The sequence below is a fragment of the Phalacrocorax aristotelis genome, chromosome 7, assembly GCF_949628215.1.
Source record: "Phalacrocorax aristotelis chromosome 7, bGulAri2.1, whole genome shotgun sequence".
NCBI classification, from domain to species: Eukaryota; Metazoa; Chordata; class Aves; order Suliformes; family Phalacrocoracidae; genus Phalacrocorax; species Phalacrocorax aristotelis.
In genome coordinates this window covers 16357254-16378329 of record NC_134282.1, presented here as the reverse complement: position 1 = coordinate 16378329, position 21076 = coordinate 16357254, and the positions used below count along the sequence as shown (strand labels likewise).

General features: G+C 45.6%; 1 protein-coding gene across 3 annotated transcripts in view; it reads left to right on the top strand.

The window, feature by feature from the left end:
• The window catches only part of CCDC50 (coiled-coil domain containing 50), a 42372-nt gene extending 37052 nt beyond the window's left edge, over positions 1 to 5320 (top strand). For 2 of the 3 annotated variants that reach the window (XM_075098958.1, XM_075098957.1), the window contains exons 11-12: positions 565 to 662; positions 1699 to 2451. In XM_075098958.1, the coding sequence (XP_074955059.1) occupies positions 565 to 662; positions 1699 to 1715 (115 nt within the window). In that variant the 3' untranslated portion in view covers positions 1716 to 2451. Of the gene's footprint in view, positions 1 to 564; positions 663 to 1698 lie in introns of all 3 variants that reach the window. The other variant, XM_075098959.1, reaches the window with a different exon arrangement.
• The last annotated feature ends 15756 nt before the right edge of the window (positions 5321 to 21076 follow it).

The window sequence follows — 21076 nt, the reverse complement described above, 5'->3', positions numbered from 1 at the left end:
TACCTCATCCCAGAGCTGATGGGAATGTGCTGTAGTGCAGTGCTGCTTCTGAATCATTTGGTACCCTGGCCTGATGTTCCCCATGAGGGACTGAACCCTGGAAGCGACCCCAGTGGCTTTGATTTCTAGTCTAGATATAAGACTAGAAATTCTTGTTGAATTTGCAAAAGAAACCACAAGTGAGGTGTGTAGGTGGAGACTGAGAGATCTTATTAAAATATTCTGGGGATAAATCTGAGCAAGTATTGAACACTTTACAACGCTGCTGTTCTAAGTGAGGTTTGCATCAAACTTCATAATGGAAATTCTTTGTTTCCTGATAACTTGAAACCATTATTAAAAGGAAGCAATCCACAGAAGTAGTAAATACTGTGCATTTCTCACTGCAGAAACAGTAACAGCCTGTGCTCAGAAGAGCTCATCTGCAGGTGGAAAGTCTGGGCCAGACACAGGTTGCATCAAACTGACAGAGACAGACCAGGCAGCTGAGATGTTACTTTTGCAACACTGTTATGCCTTTGAGTATTTTTTTTCCCAACACTTCTTTCTCACTGTGCTTGGCAGGTCACAGCCTCTCCTTGATGACTTTGAGCATGCTCGCTATTACACAAGCCAGCCCAGCCCCTTGCGCCAGATCCCCAAACCTGAGCACTCTCCTAAAGGTATGATCAAGCCCATGGTTGCCCTGGCACTTGGGTTACTGTGGATTGTTTTCCTTACATAAGCAGCCTGCAGGATAGGGTGTTTGAAAGAGATGCTAATAGAGAGGAGGAATGGGTATTATTGCCCCAGCAGGCAGGTGATGCTAGTCAGAGTTCAAGTTGTACTTGCTGAACACATTGCAGGCTGAGACACCAAAAAGCTGAATTGGTTTGCCTTGAGTTTGTCAAGCTCTCTGCCTGTCTTCCATGATCTCTTAATGATGAATGACTGTAAATCCAGACAGCAAATGAAGGAGAAATAACGTGAAGACAATGACATGATGTATTTTAGGTGACTCACTAGTATCAAACCATCCAAGACAAGACAAAACCTCACATCACCCGTCTGGCAGGCAGAAGGGATGATCAGACAGAAGTGTGTCCTAAGAACAGGCTTGTTTCGTTCCTGTAGCATCTCAGCACTGCTTTTTTGTCTAGTTTCCTGAAATCACTCGGCACAAGAGCAATGTGGTTAGGGTCGCCCTCCCAGTTTTTTAAATCTGAATGCCACTTGTCTCAGTTATCTGTAGAGTCTCTGGGGGAGGAAAGGGGTAGCCAGAGTTCAACTCAGTTGTTCAGATTTCTTCCAGCTCCACTGAGTGTGACTTAAATGTGGACAGTTTACTTCCCAAAATTTAAAGTTTGGGAAACTTTTGCTTTCTGTCTTCATCAAACAAGCTGGAAAGTTGATGGTGCTTTATAGAGACTGTAAGCCCAGTGTTCGCTCCGTTCTCTTTAGTGAGGCTGTGTAATGTGGCTGCAGTGCCATCCACAGCCTAGAATAAATGCCGATGTCTGCCTCTCTTGTGGACTTATCCTTCCTTTTGCTTGAGTAATGCAATGCACAGTTCCCATTTTGATACTTGACTTTACCAGTACTCTGGAAGTCACACAGACATCCAAGAGGGCAAGACAAGTAAAAGATGACTGCAGGTAGTATTTTCTTCACCAGGATCTATCCTTACAGATTTCTTTTTCTTTCTGTTTTGCTTTCCAGGTTCCCGTAGGAAGTAGTAAACTCTGCTAGCCTTTGCTTTGGTACTGACTGTTCTGTAGCAAACATTACTGGAATTGCCAGCCAACTTTCTCAATTCCTCACCCAATGGGAGGTGCAGCCTCCATACCCAGGATCTCCTCTTTAAGTGTCATCATATTAATAAGGAACACTTGTTTGTTTCAATTTCTTACTCATATGTGAACATCTAAGAAGTGCAGTATAATCTAGCCGCAACTGAGCCGTGTGAATTAACTAGCTGACTTCGCAGCTCACTCTTATATTCTTTTGAGGCTTTCCTTTTATTTTTACTTTTATTTTTAAGCTTTGGCTGGAGTTTTGACAAATAGGACAAAGAGAAATGCATATCATGTACAACAGGGAGGAAAATCCAAGATACGAGCTGGATTATGGCAATGCAGCAGAACATCAGAAGTACAAATCCTTTCCATATTAGGATGACCTAGCAAAGTGAGTTATAAGAGGAAACCTGTTTCTTCCTGTGCTGGGTAAGACAGCTGAGCCAACCTGACAGTCATACCATCTTGCAGGAAGGAGAGAGGATCTTCATAATATATGCTAGCAAAAGCCAGAACCTGGGACTGGTGAGGGAGAAATTGCCTGCAGAACAAAATTTCTTAGCTGCTGTATTTGTTTCTAGAGTTTCCAGCAACGTGGGTAGAGTGTGTAACCAGGCATTTAGCTCCAGGATACAAGATAGAACAGTTACGAGGAAATACAATTTCACCTGAAATTAGATCTTGTGTGTGTGACTTTTAAGACACGCCAGGGAGCTGATGAAGCTGTGAACTGTGAATTGGGAAGAATCATACGAACAGGTTTAAATGCCTGAAGGGACCTCTGTGGTCACCTACCTTGAACTCTGGTGTGGTAGGAGCCAAGGAATTTCACTGAAGCCAGGTAGGAACTACTGTAACTCCTGGCTCAGTTACTGATGCACTTGAGTACAGTAACTTGTGCCTGAACCTGCATATGTCTTGAAAACATGGGACTGAAGAAGGGCCATATGGGCATTGAGTGCTGAATGCAAAAATCTACTGTTACAGGCAACTTTGAGCTAGACATAGAGTGCCAAACAGTCCACACTGGTGTCTGTGCTAACTGCCTCCCCTCTACACTGCTCTGTGCAGCACCCAGGCAGACTCCAGTCAGGGTAAAACTTGCTCTCTAGGGCATAGTAGGGTCTGCAAGTTTAAGTTGTCTGTATAGATTTGCCCATGCAGTGATTTCTGCCCCATGCTCCCCCTGCCTTTTAATGGCTTGTTTTCCCTCCAGTCTTTGAAAATCATTCTTCTCTTGCACAAACAAGTAGCTTTTTCCCTTGGCCCCTGCTCATTTAAATTCTTTTGTCTTTTTAATAGTTTTTGTCATCACTTTTTCAAGTGCATTTTTAAACAACAAAGCTGAGCATCCGGACACTGGCTTGGAGTCTGTTCAGACAGTACAGTCTAGTTAGTTATTTGCCAGTGCAGTTTACAGCAGCAAGCCTGGCTGTGTTGCCCCTGCAGCCCAGCTTCCTTATTGCCTGAGACTGAGTCAGTCCCACCATGCTTTGTCTTCTGCTGGCAGCTGCAATTCTGCTGCTTTGCTGAGGAGGGGAGGCAGAGCCATGACTGTACTTGCCCTCACCAATCTGCCTGGGAAAGGAGCCTGACAGCTCTGTAGAGCCTTGTGGAGAGCATGTGCTGGTGTGGAGCACTAGTAGGAGATCAGAAGAGATCATGGCGCTCTGCTCTTGCACTAATCCATAATTCAAGCACCAAGGGAGCTGTAAGGCTTTAAGCTTAGCTGCTGTCCTTGGTCAGGATAGTTACAGAAACAAATCACAAGGCAGACAAGGCATCTCCTTCTTCACCTAAGTTACGAGGGCATGTTTCATACCACAGCATGAGCCCATGCCTTGCCTTGACCAACAACTCAAGAAACTCCCATGTCCTACCCCCACTGGGATGTTGGCAGGAGTTCACTACCTGTGAAGAACCCATTAACCACCAGTAGACCCCTGCTCCAGGCATACACCAGCCAAAAATGTAATGTAGGACTTTGTGCGTTGGCAGCATCCCATTAGCTGCAAACCCTTGCTTCCAGACTGTGAGCTTGCACACCTGCATGAACCCTTAAGTGACTTGCAAGCTGTTGGTTGCTTGCTACTGCTTCTCAGGAAATATCCCAGCCAGCGGCTAGATTTTACTGTCCTTGCCTTGTTCCCTCTTCTAGTTCCATCTCTGTCCATTCAGAAGTGTTACTGTTGTTTCAAAGGATACGGGAAAAAAACCCAACATAGCCTGTGTTTTTTTTTTTTATTTGATAACTTGGGCCAATGTGGCAACCTCATCTGCAATGATTTTGTTGTAAAAATTTGTTTTAGTATTTCATGTAACAGTCAAAACTTCTACTGCTGAAAGTGCCATTTTTTTTTCTGTGGGTTTTCCCCCTGTTGCCATCAGAGTATTTATTCTGAAATGGATGCCTGATGGGGTTTTATGAACTAATACTTTGTCAAACACCCCAGTCTAGGCCCTGCTGCTTGTATCATGTAGTGCACTCGTGAAAACTGGGTGGGGAAAGATCCTGCCAAATCAGAAAGTGGTTGTGCTTTGTACTGTGTGCATGGGAAAAAGTGGTGACCTGCTGCAGAAGGCAAGGGAGAATCACCATCTAGGAATTCAGCCCTCCCTTGGCCTCTGTAGCTGGCTGTGATGGGCTTTCGTGCACTACAGTCAGCTGATGTAAATTCTGTCTTACTCTGATCAGAAAAGTTATGAAGGCCCTGAGCCTGCTGACATTTGAAGAACCTATTAACTCAGGAGGGTTGCTTGGGAGTATCCAAGCTGTTGACTTCAGTGGGAGTGAGCAGAAATGATATGAGAGAAAACTCCAGTTGATTTTATTTGGAAGCTGGGTAAAGTCTGAAGAACACCTCGGTGCCTACTCTGTGGAGTTTCAGGATCTCCTTCGTGGCCTCCTTGGGCCAGCCAAGCTCTCCAGCCATGGCACCAAGAGGCAAGAGCCTAAGGGAAGGATCCCAGGAGCATCTGCTGCTTCCTTGGATGTCTTCAAGGAGTGCTAAATGCTTTATGGGCTCCTTTGCTCTATATCCATGCATAGTCCTTACCTTTTAATTCTTACTCCCTACCTTTATTCATTTGCTGTCCCTTGTAATGTTTCTCGTGTTTTATTTTTCCACAGCCTTTGTGAAAAGGGGGTCCTGAAGTTTTGTTAGAAGGGGCTGACACCTATTGAGAGAAGCAGAAGTGCTAGGAATGGTAGCTGAGGAAAGCATGTAAATGGGGTACAAACAGAGCAATTGTTCATCTAATATACCTTGTGGGCCTCATGCAGTCAGCAGGTTAGACACTTCTTGAGGCAAAGGTTGCAGCTGGACTTGTGTGTTTAGTATCTAGTTTTGGAAGGAGATTCTGTGGTCCCATTGAAGACAACAAGAGTTGAATTAAAATCATGGATGAACAAAGAGCCAACTCATCTTGAGGCTCAGCAGCCACAGTTCTGAGAGTCAAGAAGATGCAGCTTGTGTAGGCGAGATGCAAAAGCAGCACCTTGCACATGTGTCCCTGGAAAGAGGCACAGTGAAGTTGATATTTTTAAAAAGAAACACTCAGAGCAATATTTCCTTTCTATGACAGAAAAATGTTTAACTTTATTTTTTCCTTGTCTTCTCTTGCCGAGTTTCAGTAGCTTTGCCTATGGTGTTGCTCTGGCTTTAATAGCATGTTGGAGCCCTTGTTGGGACCCCTGCCCAGGTCATTCAGGTCTTGCATCCCTTTCTGATTCTGTGCATTAACGAGGCAACAGGCACCACATGGAAAATTCATCACCGTGAAATCCTGGCACTTTCTAATCCTCCATAGTAGGCACATCTCACCAGCAAGAGCTCTCGCCACCTCCTCGCCTCTGTCCAAAGCACAATGGTCTGCAAAAGAGAGGTCGGGCAAACCCGAGCGATCGTGCCTTATGTGCAGGGATACTCGATGTCTTCAGCAGGCTGATCTGAGTCACCTTGCTATGAAACACTGTCTTAATGTGGACCGTACAGCTTCCTGCAGCGAGAAGTGGTTGTCGTCATGTGGATAGATCCAACAGGTTAATCTCATCTTTTTTTGAAGAACTTAATGGTTTTGGATTTAGTGGGGGTGGGAAAATATCAGCTGTTCGGGGATAGATGAAGTCTCATCATTGAATTTCTCCTCTTGGGGAAGAAGGACAAAAGTTACAAATGCTGCAGCCTGCTTCATTCTGTAAAAGGGATCCTGTATGTACAGTATTTTTATATCTCTGCATTCCCACCTTTCAGGATTTGAATCAGGATTAATAACATTCTCCTACTTAGGGAAAAAAAAAAGCATTTTTATTTTTACAGTGCTAGACCTTTGTGCATTTTTATTTTGTGCCAAATTACAGTCACTGTTACATTCTAGTGTTCCAATTCAGTTTATTGCTGTTGATCAATGTGTATATTATATATTTTTATTATCAAGGTTTTAATTTTAATTCATATTAACCTGTATGCAAACTAACTGTGGATTGCTAATTTATATATAAAGGGGAGCACCTGGAGACAGTGTGAGGATTCCCCTACTTAGTTTACACTCTTGTAATCTAGTGCAGCCAGTCCATGAAACTCATCACTTCTTCCACAGAATGGTCTCCTGGGTGTTTCTCACCCCGAGCAGATTGCTGCTGCTGTTCCTCCAGGCAGCGCTGACACTGCGAGGCAGTGTGAGATGCAGTAGGAAAATGAAGCACAGCTCAGAGCGTGGACTGATGGGTGACTGAGCTCTCTGCTGTCCTGTTCCTGGCAGTGATGCCAGGGAGAATGCTGCAGCAGGAATCCCCGTCTGGGGGTGACTGAGGGTTACTCTGCCCTATATCCATGCTCAGCTGATGGACAGTTTTGGTTTTGCCCCACTCTCTCAAGATGCAAAATACTTAATTTTGCAGTTGCTTTGGGAGGTGGGTGTGGAATATAGTGCTGAGGCATAGCAGTGCCCCTTGCATGAAGTATTCCACAGGCAACTGTTTGGTTTTTGGTCTGTTTGGTTTTTTTGTGTTTGTTTTTTGTTTTCTTTTCAGTTTACTATACTCTTTAAAATACACGCTGTAGCACATTTCTGGCTGTGCAGCGCTGCTATGGAGGCTCTGGCTGTGCTGCACACAAGTGCTGCTTGGACCGCTATGCCCAGGACAGGCTCCAGGACACAACTTCTCTGTTGAGAAGCTGCACTGCCCTCAGCTTCTGGGCTTGGAGATACCAGCAGCCACCTCCTCTCCATGAGTAGCACATCACAAGGCTTAGCTGCGCAGTTTGTGCTCTTCCAGGAGAGTGCAAGAGAGGACAGTGGCACACACAGATGAGTATTTTCTACTTCATGGTAAACAAGTTCCACTGTATCAGTGTTCACTCTAAGTAGACTCCACGGTGTGTCTCCAGCTGCATCTGTGCACTGCAGTACAGTTAGCTGCCTCAGAGAAGTAACTACAGTTGTCTCATTTAATTCTTCAGGATAAACTTTCAGCCTGTTGAATCTAAATGTTGGCCATGCGATGAGATGGATTAGTCAGAAGGTTTAAATTCTTCAGAGCTGCAAGCGTACCCTGCATTGCAACAGCTAATCCTTAAGTATAAATTGCGCACTGACAATAATCTGTCTATGCAAGCCTAGGGTTTTTTCTTGACTGTTCGCTCTATAATTTTATCAGGTTTGGCATAGAACTTCTGAATGACATTTAACCAAAGCATCGTGTCCCTGTGTGTGTAGCATGTTTTGCTTCATCCTCCTGAATTCTTATTGAATGTAAAGGGAACATTGCCTTGCCCTATTTTGTTCAATAAACCGTTGTATTTTGTTATCCACCATGTGCTTTGTCCCTCTGTGTGCTTTTCTGGGAACACTAAAGTGGGTTGCACGAGAGCAGGAGAAAACAGTGCTTTGTTCCACCCTTGGCTGCCGGAGCTTAGCTGCTTCTACCAATAATTATGTTCTTCCAATGTAATAGATGTAGCAAAACAAAAAATTTATACTTAATTTGATTATTTTGTGGCCAGAGAGATGGAAAAAAAGCTGTGTAATATCTTGGAAAGGGTCTGGACTGTTTCATTTCCCAAGACTGTGATACTGAAAAATAAAACAGTGTAATTATTTGCAAGGGTAGGATAGTTTGGGGTTTTTTTCCTTTTTTGATAACATAGCTTTTTTTGATTTGCAAAAAGCCTCCTTGAAGCTTCCCAAGAGCAACTCACGTCTACCGTGGTGGGATGGAGGGCAAGGAGGAAACATGGCAAATGCCCTGTGACTGACTACGGTTTCAAAGGCATCAGCTGATACTGCAGCCACATGCAGCTCAAACATGAGGAGACACGAAGCCATTTCCATGTCACGAATTCAGTTGGTGACAGAACATGCTAAAGTAAAGGGGAGGTTACTAAATATAAACTCCAGATCTAGAGTCCAAACTGTAAACCTTTCTTAAATTTTTATTTACTCATTTCCCTCTGCTTGTCATAACCACTGCACAGTGGAGCAGGGAGCCCTTTTGCACCCCGCTGCTGGGGCTGCATGAGGCTGTCCCTGCATCTGCCAGGGGCTTTCCTTCCTGGGGGGCTGGGTTGGTGCAGGAGTGCTCTGACTCCGACTGACTTCAGTTTTGGGCTTGATTGGGGACTGCATCACAGCACTACCCCAGTGCTTTCGAATGTCTTTACATCATCTTTACCTCCTACCAACTCTATCTCAGAGTCCCTTAGGTATTAGCAGGGAGTGGAGGTAGGGACCAGCAAAACAGAAAATTAAAAATACTAGGACATGGTTAGGAGTAGAAGAGCCTGGCTGTAAAAACAGGGCACTCGGAATTGTGAGCTCTGCCAACTTACCATTTATTGCAGTTCCTTGTCTGAAGTGACTGGGTTGGTCTGTTTTCTTTGAAAGGCTTCTTTCATGTCAGCCTTGGCACTTGGTTAAGTATTAGGCTGTGGTGGGAGGGGGGCCAGCTGGAGCCCTGAGTAGTGTCTTTCACCTGCTGCAGGGATGTGCACACAGAGGACTGTATGTGGGAACCACAAAAGGAACATTGAAGAGCCCCTGGGGACACTTTTTTTTTTTTTTTGCTGTAACAGAGGAATTGCTGATCTTTGGGTTTTCAAGTCACATGCAGCTCTCAAACTGTGTGGACATGGGTGGTGATCCTGTTGTGATTTTGGTGATGGATCCAGGTTTCCTAGGTATCCTGCAACCATGAGAGAAGGTAAGCTGGCAGAGACTGCTCAAAGTCAGTATTGTTCAGTACCCAGTAGCCTAACTGCCTGCTTGGCTGCTCCATCCTGCAGTGCAAGGTGGGAGTTGCAGGTGGCAGCTGCCATCTTCCACCTGTGCACGTGTCCAGATACTTGTCTTTCACCCAGGTCTGTGCTGCATAACTGGGGGCTTTGCCCAGAAAGTGTGTGTCACTCATGGTTTGGGAGGGCTGAGCCCTGCTTAGAGGCTGCCTATGGAACGAACTACAGGGCTGGGGTGCTCACACATAACTGTTAAATGGCTTTTTCACATCCAGGTGGACAGCCAGGACTAAACTGAGCTGTTGCGTGTTGGCTCACACTTTGCATTGGGAGCAGATGCTGGTGGGGAAACATGATTCTCTTTTCTGGAACTGATACTCCTTTTGTTCACAAGGCAAACCATGGCTGCAGAGCAACCCAAAGCCTAAACGAGCTGGGGTAGCTGAGATACAAATGACTTGGTGTGCTACACATGGTATGTACGTATCATTCTCAGTTTGTTTCCTGGAGACCTGGTGGGTTACGGTTTGCCTGGAGGTAGAAGGCATCCTTCTGCCATGTGAGACCTGGGTTATGCCTGAGACTTCCTTCTCAATCATGATATTGAGCAAAACTAGGCCTTACATCCCAATCCTTTGTGCCTTCCTGCTAGCAAACAAGCATAGCTCCTGGCACTGTTCAGGTATCTCAGGTCAGAGGGAAACATGTCCATCACTATGATTTGTTCTTTCAGAGACAGTGTTCCTTGAACAGCACCCTGAGTCCATCAGTTTTATCCTGCTTCACCCTGGCCAGGTATCCTGACGCAGACAATGGTAAAACAGAGATACCGTAAATGAGATCTAGGATCAGACTGCAAACCAAGTTTAAAACAAGTACAGAACTTGAGCCTAGCAGCTGGGTATTTGTGGAATGTCCGTGCTTTTCTGACCCCAGAGAGCCCGAGACAAACACCCAAGCAGCCGTGCCAAAACCTGCTCCTGTTTCATGTTGGTGTGCAGCAACTCTGAGCACTGACACCCCTGTTTTCACAAAGTCTCCTTTCCCCTGGCACTGCTTTTGCCTTAGTAATAGCTCCCCTGTCCTGCCCTTTCCCCCAGAAAGGACATCCTAACTCCACCTCGCTGACTCACCTCATGGCTTTTTGAGGCTGAGCTTCAAATACAGACACAACTAGACCCTAGCTGGTGCTGGGGCTCCAGGACCACCACATGATTTCTATTTATGTATAAACTGCGTAATGCCACATCACAGGACAATTTTTCCTGGCTATTTTAGATTTGGATGCAGTTTCATTTTTATTAAAACACAGTTGACATATGCAGCACCTAATTATGAGCCAGAGGAACACATGCATATCTCACTAATAGGGTTTATGCCTGGGTGAGCAGTGCAGAAGCACACCAGTGTCCCCTTCTCCGGGCTGAGCATGTGGCTGGGACAGGCACTTACCCAAGGTGGGCTCCACACCATGGCCATCCTCCTCTCTTCATCCTTTCCAGGTAGAGGCAGTGTCCAGAGGGAGATGACACGGCCAAGCAAGTGTCATCGGAGGGGATGTGTGGGGTATAAGCTTTGTCCCGGCAAGGCTGGAAAAGAGCTGATTTGTAGTTTTAACTGTTACAGATAAAACAGTTGGAGGTTTACTAGGGGAAGGTGGTGTCTGGGGGGAGGATGGGATGTCTGGCTACACAAGGTATTCCCACTGCTGGCTGCCACACCCTACCCTGTCCTGAGAAGTTGTGCTCAGTCTGTGAAGGGACGCACCAACCCCACTCTAGTAGTTCACTTGTGTGCTTTTATTTACTTGTTAATTACTCACAACTGATGAACCACTGAATGCCAGCCTGAGGGTGCACGTTAATGTCCAGGAACATCTCCACCATAAAGCGTGCAGGCAGGTCTGGAGGAAGAGATTGCAGTCTCCTCTGCAAAGGCAAAGGGAGGCATCAAGAACAAGGCTTTCTCCGTGAATTTTACAGTCTGCTAGCAAACCCAGCCAGCTCATCCTACTGGAAAAGTCCTCAACTGGAGGAAACAAGTCCTGTGCCTGGACAGGGCTGCCCCTGTTGCCACAGTGAGCCTGGGAGGGTCAGTGCAGAGCATCCCATGGGAGAAGGGGATGCAGCATTGCAGCACCTGAGGCCGAGAGGACCCACAGCTGCTTTGAGTGTGGCCATGACTGCAGATCAGACAACAGCTGTGTCCTGTTGACATCCCATGGGATAAGAGGTACCAAGAACAGCAATACAGGCAGCTGGGATGGGTAGGTCTCTCTTTGCTGGGGAGAACTCTAATGTCCCAAAAGCAGCAGAAAACCAGGTTGTCCTGGTGCTTGCTCCTCTGAGAACCTAAGCCTGTTCTCCTGATGCCAAGAGTTAATTCAGCTTTGCGAAGGTGCAAGTTAATGCCAGCTTGCCTCATCCCCGAGGATGCTGGAACAGCCAACCAAAGCTGACCCCCCCCAGCCCTGCTGTTCCCAGTCTTCAGCACTTTTAGCTGGGAAGAGACCAGTGCTCTCGTGGGTCCTGGCTGACAGCAACGGCTCCCGTCAGAAGCAGGTAGGCCAAGAAAGGATGGCTTTTCTTCTCTGTGGGACAGATACTAGTAGCTGGTCTCAGGAAGATGTCTGCTTGCAATCAGGATGTGCTGCTCGATGGGACCCTAGGACCAGTCACTGTAATTTGGAAGGCACTTTCTGCTCAGACGAAAACATTTTGTTTTCTCTATTCTTCCAATTTGCTGAATTGCAGGTGCGCAAATAGAGCAAGTATTCCCATAGGAGAAAATGAGATAAAATCCCCGAGAATGGGAAGATTTCACCACCTGGGATACCAAACCCTGTGACCAAGTCCAACCCACCTGAATTTTAAACAGAAAACACTCAAAATGAGCTGCTAACCCTACAAATCACAGGATTGGAAGTTCTGGCAGAAATAAACCAACAAATTATCTAAATACAAATTATCACCCTCGTAGTTGGTTAGTGGTGTATTCATGAAGGCAGTATGAACCTGGATGAGAAGGAGAACATCAGAACGGAATTATTCCTTGAATCATATTCCCTGGGTACCACGCAGCACACAGACTGAAGTTAGTGCTGATCACCCTGTGACCCTAATATGTGCAAAACATAGCTCTGTACAGGTTTTGGATTAGTCCCAAAAGCAGTTCACTGCATGAGCATGGCTCTGGGCTGGACCAATGCAACCCAGCTTGTCAACAAGGCAAATACACTCAAACACTTTGTTGCACTAAACTGCGTGTACTTTCAGATAAAAAGTCCATCACAGCTAACGCTGATACCTCTGCCCTATGAAAATGAGTCCCCAGCTCCCATAGATTATTATTTGATATCTCTACCCCACATTTACTAGGTCTATTATCAACTTCATGTTCCTCACGTGAGAGACCATAACTCAGTTTCGGTACCAGCCATGGTGTGCAGTCCCATCCTTCCTGGTGAGAAATCTTTTCCCTCAATAACCTTAAGAATAGATGGGAGAAATACTCATCAGTGTGCCTACTCCTTCTCCTCCCAACCAGCTCTCCCTTGGGAAATGAAGAGCAAATTAAAAACTGAGGCTTGAAAATAAACTTGGATTAATAAAGTAATAATAATCTTGAAAAAAAAACCCAATGAAGGTCGAAAAGTGCTTTGTTTCCCTTTTAAGTGATTTTTTTTTTTTACTGATGACTATTCGAGTGTTCTGTGCTGGGCCCAGGGACACTCCAGAGCAGGACATTTTGTACCATGGCTCTCTCTAGTGGCCAGAACACAGACGAGAAAAAGACTACAGCAGCTCAGTGGCAGTGCTACAGCTGCATCTCATGTAAGACACGTGTAACTGCACCAAGGGCGCTGGGGTTTGGGATGCTGACACCCCACAGCAGAGAGCAGTGAAGCTGTAGGGTCCCCCCTCGCAGATGTGCCTCCTGCATGGACTGGTGAGGCCACAGGAGCAACTGGCAAATGCAGCCTATAATCCTACCTGTGAGGTGTGCCAATGGAGGAATAAAATCTAGGACAGATGCGCTGATGGTGCTTCAGACCTGCAAAACCCTCGGTGAAAAAGTGGAAGTGGGCTTTGTTGGATGAAGCCATATGAAACCCTCCAGAAGTCAAAACGTGATGGATTGAGCATCGCTTTACACAATAAGATAAGGTCGGTTATTCACCTTATAGCTGCATCATACTGGTTACGTACAGATGTCACAGTGTGAGAGCTGTACCATTGCCTTGCTCATTTCAGCGCACTGCAGCTGGGAACTGACAGCAGAGAGGATTCCTCCTCTAGGTTGGCCAGAGGTCTTTGAAGGCCTCTAGTTTTTTTATATCATTTGGCAGCATGGTTGGTAATAACCATTGGCACCTAAACTATTGATCGCTTGCAGGGAATGTTTGGGCAATTCTCTTATTTACAGTATTGCACATCTTGTATTAATTTCATTACAGAAATTTTGTGCCAAAAACATGGATTTAAATAATGTCAATTATGTGGTAAAGCCAAACACTCAAAAATTAGGAAATAGCAGAAATGAAATAGTACAGATAATGTTAATTTAGCCCCTTTGCCAGTACACAGTGTAAGCCAGATAGGATCAGGGTCGGTAATTTTCCCTGGACTCTTACCTCAGCCCCAGGGCAAGCTCACTGGGCGATGAGCTGTGACTAGTGCTACTTACTGCCATCACCTCAAACTTTGGGTAGCAGCCACAGGAATGCTGTTCACTAGCAATACAACACACCAGCTACAAGGACATTAAAAAAAAAGGCCAAACGAGTATTAAATAAAGACCCAACTCTCCAAAGAACAGCAAGTTCTGCTTCTTGACAAATAACCAACCACCCACAGCTCCAGCCAGGAGCCAGAGTCTCCACCACCTTCTCTCATAAGCTCTTAACTCCCTGAAGCAAGTGGCACCTCCCTTCTATAGCCAGCCTTTCTCAGCTTGATCTCCTGGGAACAGGCCATTTCACACTTTGAAAGATGTTTTTCCCCAGCCCTCTGATGCATTTGAATTTTTCTCTGCTTTTGTTGTCAGTATTTTGGTTTACTTTTTTCTCCTCAGAGTAGAAGTAGACTCTTACATCCCATGTTTATTTTACCTATTGGTGTGAAAAACTTCCACTTATGGTTCAATGGGAGTAAATGGTTTTCTCTGGCTTGCAGTGATTTTTTGTGTTTTGGAGAATCTCGCCTTACTGTGGTGCGAGCAAAACCTCAGTGAAAGCTGTGGCTGCTGCTTTGCAAAGAAGCTTGCAGTGACTTCTTGATGTGTAGTGCTTTTAGAAAGCTATACTGGATACCCATATGTCAAGCAGCCTGTCAGAAAGTTTGGCCTTGCAACCTTCCCTCCAAAGGGAACTGGTGTGAGTGGCTTCCGCAGGGCTGGAGGGTCTGGGTGTGGTACAGGCTGGTACAGAGCACTGCCCCAGGTCCTGCAGCCAAGCTGTAGTCATGAACTGCCAGTTACTATTTTAAACCTCCTATTGAGCCACCATAACCTGTGGAAGAGAGCTGTTCTGCAGCAAAACTATCACTTACTGCTGTGAAAGAGGGGCAAAAGTAGTTAAGGACACCTTCTTCCTGCTAAAAAGTTCCCCTTTTTGGTGTGCATGAAGGCAGAAAAAGCATCACAGCTGTGAAGAATATTAGGAACTTCCATCGCAGGAATTACCACTATGTTGGTGCTGGACAAACCTGAAACAGAAAAACAATCCTTACTCCAAATTGCTTGATGTACACATGTAGGGAGAGGCAGTCTAGCTTTAAGAATAGCAGCTCACTAGTACTGGTTCTTTCTGCTGTTCCTGTCCCTTGAATTTTTTGGATCCAAAAGCACAGTTGTATCTATTTGCCTGAATCCCAGGGACTTAAGCACATCGCTATCCTTGTATCTCATCCTTTTTCCTTTTTTGCATTCTGGGCTCTGGGTTACTGAAGGCTGCTTGCTACTCAAAAGGCATTAGAGAGTTGCATTAAAATATTTATGTCCAGTGCATTACTTCATTAAAGAAATGATCTAAAATGAATGGAGATTGAATTATGCCCAGAATGCCCTATAAAACTGAATGCTGACTGATTACTTAATGGTTCTCCTGATACGTGATGCATTAGAGGTCTATGTTGCCTTTAATTTTTCATGGGCTGAGCTAAGTCTTAAAGCAACCTCAGCCTGTTGGTTAATGGCATTTACTTGTAACAGAGAGTTTCATTTCTTCGTTTTCCTTGACATACGTGGTGTTTTCATGATATATGAATTGAGGTGTCAAAGTATGTTTTGTGCTTAAGGATGTAATCGAGGTCACTAAATGGATGACTCCCATTTCACTGCTAAAAAGGAAACCTGTTCAGAAAACACACCTGCAGCTCAGGAGAGTCCTTGTGATGTGTTTTGCCTTTAGCAGTGTACATGTAAGCTGTCCCACAAGCATACCGGTGTGTGGTAAGAGAATGGTTCCATGGTCAAGAGCTTAATTTGGTGCTAATCACTCAACAGAATATTTAGACAGCAGAGAGCTTTTACCTAACTCTTTAGTTGCAGGGCTTTTAGCAAGTTTAATTGGGTCTTCAGTAACAGAGAATGAATTCTTCCAGTTGACACCAGCTAATGTAAATACTAATGCAAACATTACAGGATGTAAAGAAACACTGCAATAGGTCTTTTAGACACTACTGTCCTCATTTCCAAGCACGTCATGCATACACCTTTCTGTTCCGGAGTTTTGCTTCTGTTCGTTTCATTCCCCAGGAAAATCACTATGTGTTCCTGTGACAGAGAAGCTCCAGCCTGTGCAGACTGGACAGGGCCCAGAGTGAGTCTGGGGACAGCAGAGCCTGCAACAGTGGACCGGGACCCGGTGCGTCTGCATTGCTTGTAACACTCTTGCTTGTAGCGCTCTTGCAGCAGCGTTCCTGCTTCTCGTGGCAGACGTGGCAGGACCAGCCTGGACAAAGCTTGTTTTCCAAGGCCTGTGCAGTGCCTCTTTCAGGGCCTGGGAGGGATCTAGTCACCTACATAATGGTATTGGCCTTGACTTCTGCAGAGCAGGGGTTCTTTGAATCTGTGTTTGCACAAAGGAAAATGTCCGGATTTAACAGAAATGCCTTTTAATAACAGATGTTGGCTCTGTTTCCCTTTTGGCCTGACCCTTAATCTCACTGTCTCATGCACTAAGGAAATCCAATCCTTGCAAAGTTAATTTTATTAATTGATGCTTATTGGATTGTCTTTAAAATCAAATGAACTTTAGCTGGGTGAGCTGGAAAATAAAGAACATGCACAGACTTAAAGGAGATTCAATTCAGTAGAATCCCTTTGCTAGTAAAAGGCAGCTCCGGCAGAGCCTGCTTTCCCAAAACGCTGGAGATTCCTCCACTGTGAGGGACAGTTGTGGCAGAAAATGTGAAACTGGGACTCAGGAGGGTTGAGCGCATCTTGCAGTTTAATACAAACTCCCAGTGCAGTGTTGGCAGGGTTGAGGGTACCAGCAAAGGACTTGAGCTCTGTAGCAGGAGCTGCCTCATGCCCAGCAGGGAGTATGAAACACCTTGCCAGCACCAGACGTCTCTGATGGAAATCTGGTATTTTGGAAGTATGATTTAGAAGATCAGTATATTGACACCCTTTGGGCTATTCATCAGGAAATGAGGTAGGTGTGTGGGGGGTGCCTGGCTCAGGCTGACATCTGCTCTCATGGCTTGAGGAGACTAAGAAACCCTCCAGGCAACATCCACTGCACTAGTGTATCAGTTTTCTGCATCCAAAATGTAGGTGGTTAGCAAGTTGAAAACCCATGTTTTTTTCCGTCTGCTCACTGACGTACAAAGCCATGTCTCTACTGTGCCAGGAGAGTGTGCTGGCTGCACAAGTTTAGTATAAGACCGTGCTCTCCAGTCCCTGGTGCTCTGTGATGAACTAAGCTCCCAGGGCCAAGTGAACAGTCCAAGGGGGAGCCTTAGGTGTCCCTCAGAAAGAGGGGAGCCCTGGATCAGTCCTGCTTCTGCAGTGATTTAGGGATTTGACACTGTCATTGGCTTAAATCCTGAAACATCCTGGCTGTCGGGAGCCAAGCTTGGCACTTACAGGGTGCACAGTCCTGGGGTAGCCCCACCTTGAGTAGGTGGACGGAACTGGCGTTTCTGTGGCTTCCAAGGCTTGTTACTGGGTGCGCTCAGAGGCTTTTCTGGGCACTCTGGGTGGTGGCAAGCAGTGAGCCTAGGAGCCAAATGGCTAAGGTGTATGCAGAAGCCAGACTACAAGCAAATGTGCGGTAAATAATTGCAGGGAGGTGTAGGGGAGTCAGGATTGTTGTTGAGTGGGCATAGGGAAAAAGGACACAGATGCAAAGGAAAGCAAATTAGCATTTTTATTATGTTTTTTTTCTAGAACAAACTGGGGATTTTGCTCTGCCTTCCTGGGTAAATGGCAATATCTACTCCCTGTCTCACAACGCAATGAAAACCCAAAGCAAATCATCTGACTCCTGACAGCTTGAGGTTTTTAACACAGTAAATAAGGCAACATCTTTTTTCAAAGTCAAAAAAGGACCTGCGGTTTGTGACAAAAGTTATTAATAAAAAGTGTTCTCTTGGGCAGTGAATTCAGAGGTTGCTTCATCTACAGTAATTATCAGCCCAGCACCACCATTCCTGAGACAATTGAAATTTAGCTGCCTGACAAAAAATTGATTTTGAAGATTAATTGCCCCCTGTAGCACAGTTTTAGACCAATCTGAAATACAGAGAGGACAATTGTCCTTTGGGTTTAATAGAGCTGTCTCTTTGATATTCACAGAGCTAGAGCAGCTATATGCATTTTTGTCCTGACTTAAAGCTGATATGAGGAAGGCAGTTTCAGAGAGGCGCTGCTGCCAGAAAGGGAACAACCACAGGTGACATCTGTTCTATCTGCACTCCCACTTCCTGTGCTGGACCAAGGGTATGAAGCATGCTGAATTTGAGTTGGGTATTGAACCTCCACAGGCAGCAGCGGGATGCTGAGAGAAGAGGAGGAGCTGGGTGTCAGGAGGAAATCTGGCACAATTCAGTGGTTCAGGACTGCAAGGGCTGCTGGTTCAAGTGGGTGTCTTAATGTGAAACACGGGTATCTTGGCAGGTTTAGTACAGGTTTTCTGTAACAATCCCTGTCTGTACCCCATCATATGTGCTTTTCTTTCATAGTGGCAAACTTATAGCAGGGTGACTGAGACCTGAATTAGCCATGTGCTTGGTGTCTCCTGGTGTGCAGCCTATCCTCTACACTGTGGCCGGGGCAGTATTCCTTCATGACTTCAGCCTGGCCTCTCCATACAGGTTTCCATAGTCTCTGTCCCAGCACTTTTCCTTCTTGTTCCTTCTAGGCAATGGGAAACTTGTAGAGAGTTATTTGCTCCAAGCCGGAGGGGCTGATCATATGTCTGATTAAGCTGATACCAGGGGAAACTGCAAACCTGAAGGCATGTCTTCACACCTACCTGTCAACCTCTGGGCATGCTCTCAACTCTTGCGTAGACCATGATGAGAAGTGCTTGGGAGTGGGAAAGCAAAGGTCTCCTCTAGAATATCGCTGCAGGGAGCAGTGTTTAACAGTTGGATCACAGGAAACCTGTAGGTTTAGCTTGAAAAAGCTGTAATTGTCCTCCATCTCTTATACCTGCACACAACACTTGGCCCATAATTCCTCACCTTCTTAGCTTCTGGTGTGAGAGAAACCCTCTCTGAATCAACTTATTTAATACAAGATTTAGTAAGCTGATTCCCTGCTGCCAAGCTCCTGACAGCATCGTTAGCTGGGGATGGAACCTACCAGCATCTCTGGGGCTCCTGGACTTGCTGCTGAGCTCCCCAGCTACAGTCCCTCATTATAAGAGGGGAAGGTGTGGGAAGAAGGAGCAGCTGATGGGAGCTTTGGGCTAGGATTAGCTTTGAAATGTTTTTTCAGCTCCCTGAGAGAAAGACTTCTCCCATGGTAGTGATAATGATTTTAAAATGATTTTCAGCTTTTCCAGGCTCTCTTCCATTCTGCTTTTTGTTGCTGATAACCTTACAGCAGGGATTTGGGGGATGGAGCGGGGGGGGAACAAAACAATGCTGATTTACTTTATAGAGGGAGAAGGAAAGGGCAAAATCAAGGAAATAAAAGTTGCACAACCTGTTTATTTACCTTGAGGTCTATCTTGCCTGAACACAAGCTCCAGGCCCTGGGTCTCCTTTAGCAGATTGGGCTGTTGAGGGGCTTTGTCCTCTGCATGGGCAGTATCTGTGTGGAGTGGCAGTGTATGTACAAACTGTTCGGTCTTCAGAGATCATCTAGTTTCTTTTCTGATCATCTTTTTTACCTTGTTTTTGCTAGGCCTATAATCAAAAAAGGGAAAGGAAGAATAAAATTAAATAATAATTCAGTAAAGGCATGGAGAAAAACTTTTTGTTGGGCTATGAGTGGCCCAGCTTTGCTTAAGCTGAGATACCCCATTGTCCCCTCAAACCTTCCCCAGCAAAGTCTGCAGTCTCTGTAAATGTGCAATTAGACTATTCGGCCACTTGATGTCTCTGTGGGTTGTGGAGAGCGGTGGGTAAATAGAGGTCAAGCTGGAACTGGAGCTGGGTGGAAGCAGCAGTGGCTATAGGCTTGCCCCTCAGAGGTGGGTCCTGACAGAGTAGCATGCCAGCTCCCCTCCCCTGCTTGTTTCTTTTAATAAGCTTCAGCTTTTCAAACGAATTGGAAAGCCAGGAAGACTTGGGTAACGAGCTTCCAGAGGGAGCTGCTGAGGATCTGCACCCATCAGTGCTGCAGATATAAAACGTGCCATAGAAATGTGAGACGAGGGATCCTGGCCAGTCCACAGCCTTGTCTGCTTCCCCACTAGGCAAAATCCAATGGCAGAGAGGAGCCAAGATGCCAGGCTGTTGCAGTGTCTCCATGCAGGTGAAAATGAGGCTTAGCAAGTATCAGACCAAAATCCTCACCATTGCCTGATGGAGTCTTCCACAGGGGAATTGCCATGTGTTGTCAAAACCAAAAAACCCAGCTCTGTGTGGGTCATAAGGAGATCTGGGCTATTCCCATGGCTTTGCAGGTGTGCCAGGCTGTCCTCTGAGACTGATCACCCTGTGACACTCAGACACAGGCTGAGGATTACGATGGGACAGGGATGCTCCTCCCAGCCTGACACCATCACAGTCCTAAAGATACTATTTGCCTCAAGCCTTTTGTTTATGCATGATGAAAATCTAGATTAGCTTTTGATGGAACCAGACTGTGATATCTGTGCTTTAGGTTGTGGAGAGATGGTTGGGGCTGAGATTGCTTTGGGCACAGTGTAGATAAACTGGATGTGATTACAGCCACAGTTGCACATGGAAATGCCTCAGGAAAAGAGATTTCCCATAGTCATTTCTGCTGGTGGTGCTAAACCTCACTGTGATAGTAGCTGGAGGATCCAGTTCTCCCGTGCTAAATGCTGTGCATATGCACAGTTAGATTTTCTTTCCAATCCTTCTAATCCTAAAGAATTTGAAATCTTGCTTCTGCAAACCTAGATCTGCCTAGATTCAGGCTTTATCTCACGGTGATTCAGCAGGACTGTTGCTGTTTCCTAGAAATGTACAGAGCCATACATAAATCTGGTACAATTAAAAGAAGTTGAATGGCTTTTTTCCAACCCAATAAAAAAGTTCTGCTATGGTTTGTCTCAAACAAGCAGCTTTAGCTCACTGCATGCGTTTTCAGTTTGGACCTTTTATAAAGCTTCTGCCTGCAGTGTATCCATCACCTTTCTTAGAGCCACATCAGAGGGAGGTGAGGTTTGTGTTGGGAAGACAGTGACTGGGTAAGCATGCATCTCCAGCAAAACAGCTTCCCTGAGCAGCTTCCCAGCCTCAGGGCACTTGAGCAAAATTGCACACAAGGCTCACACTACAATTTGCTGTTACTTGTGTGGGAAGATAAACTTGAAACAACTCAATCTATCTGCTAAGCTGCAATTTATGAGCTACAAATGGCTGAATCTTAGAGAGGAATAACAGATTTGAACCAAAACTCTGCCACTCTGTCTCTGGAAGC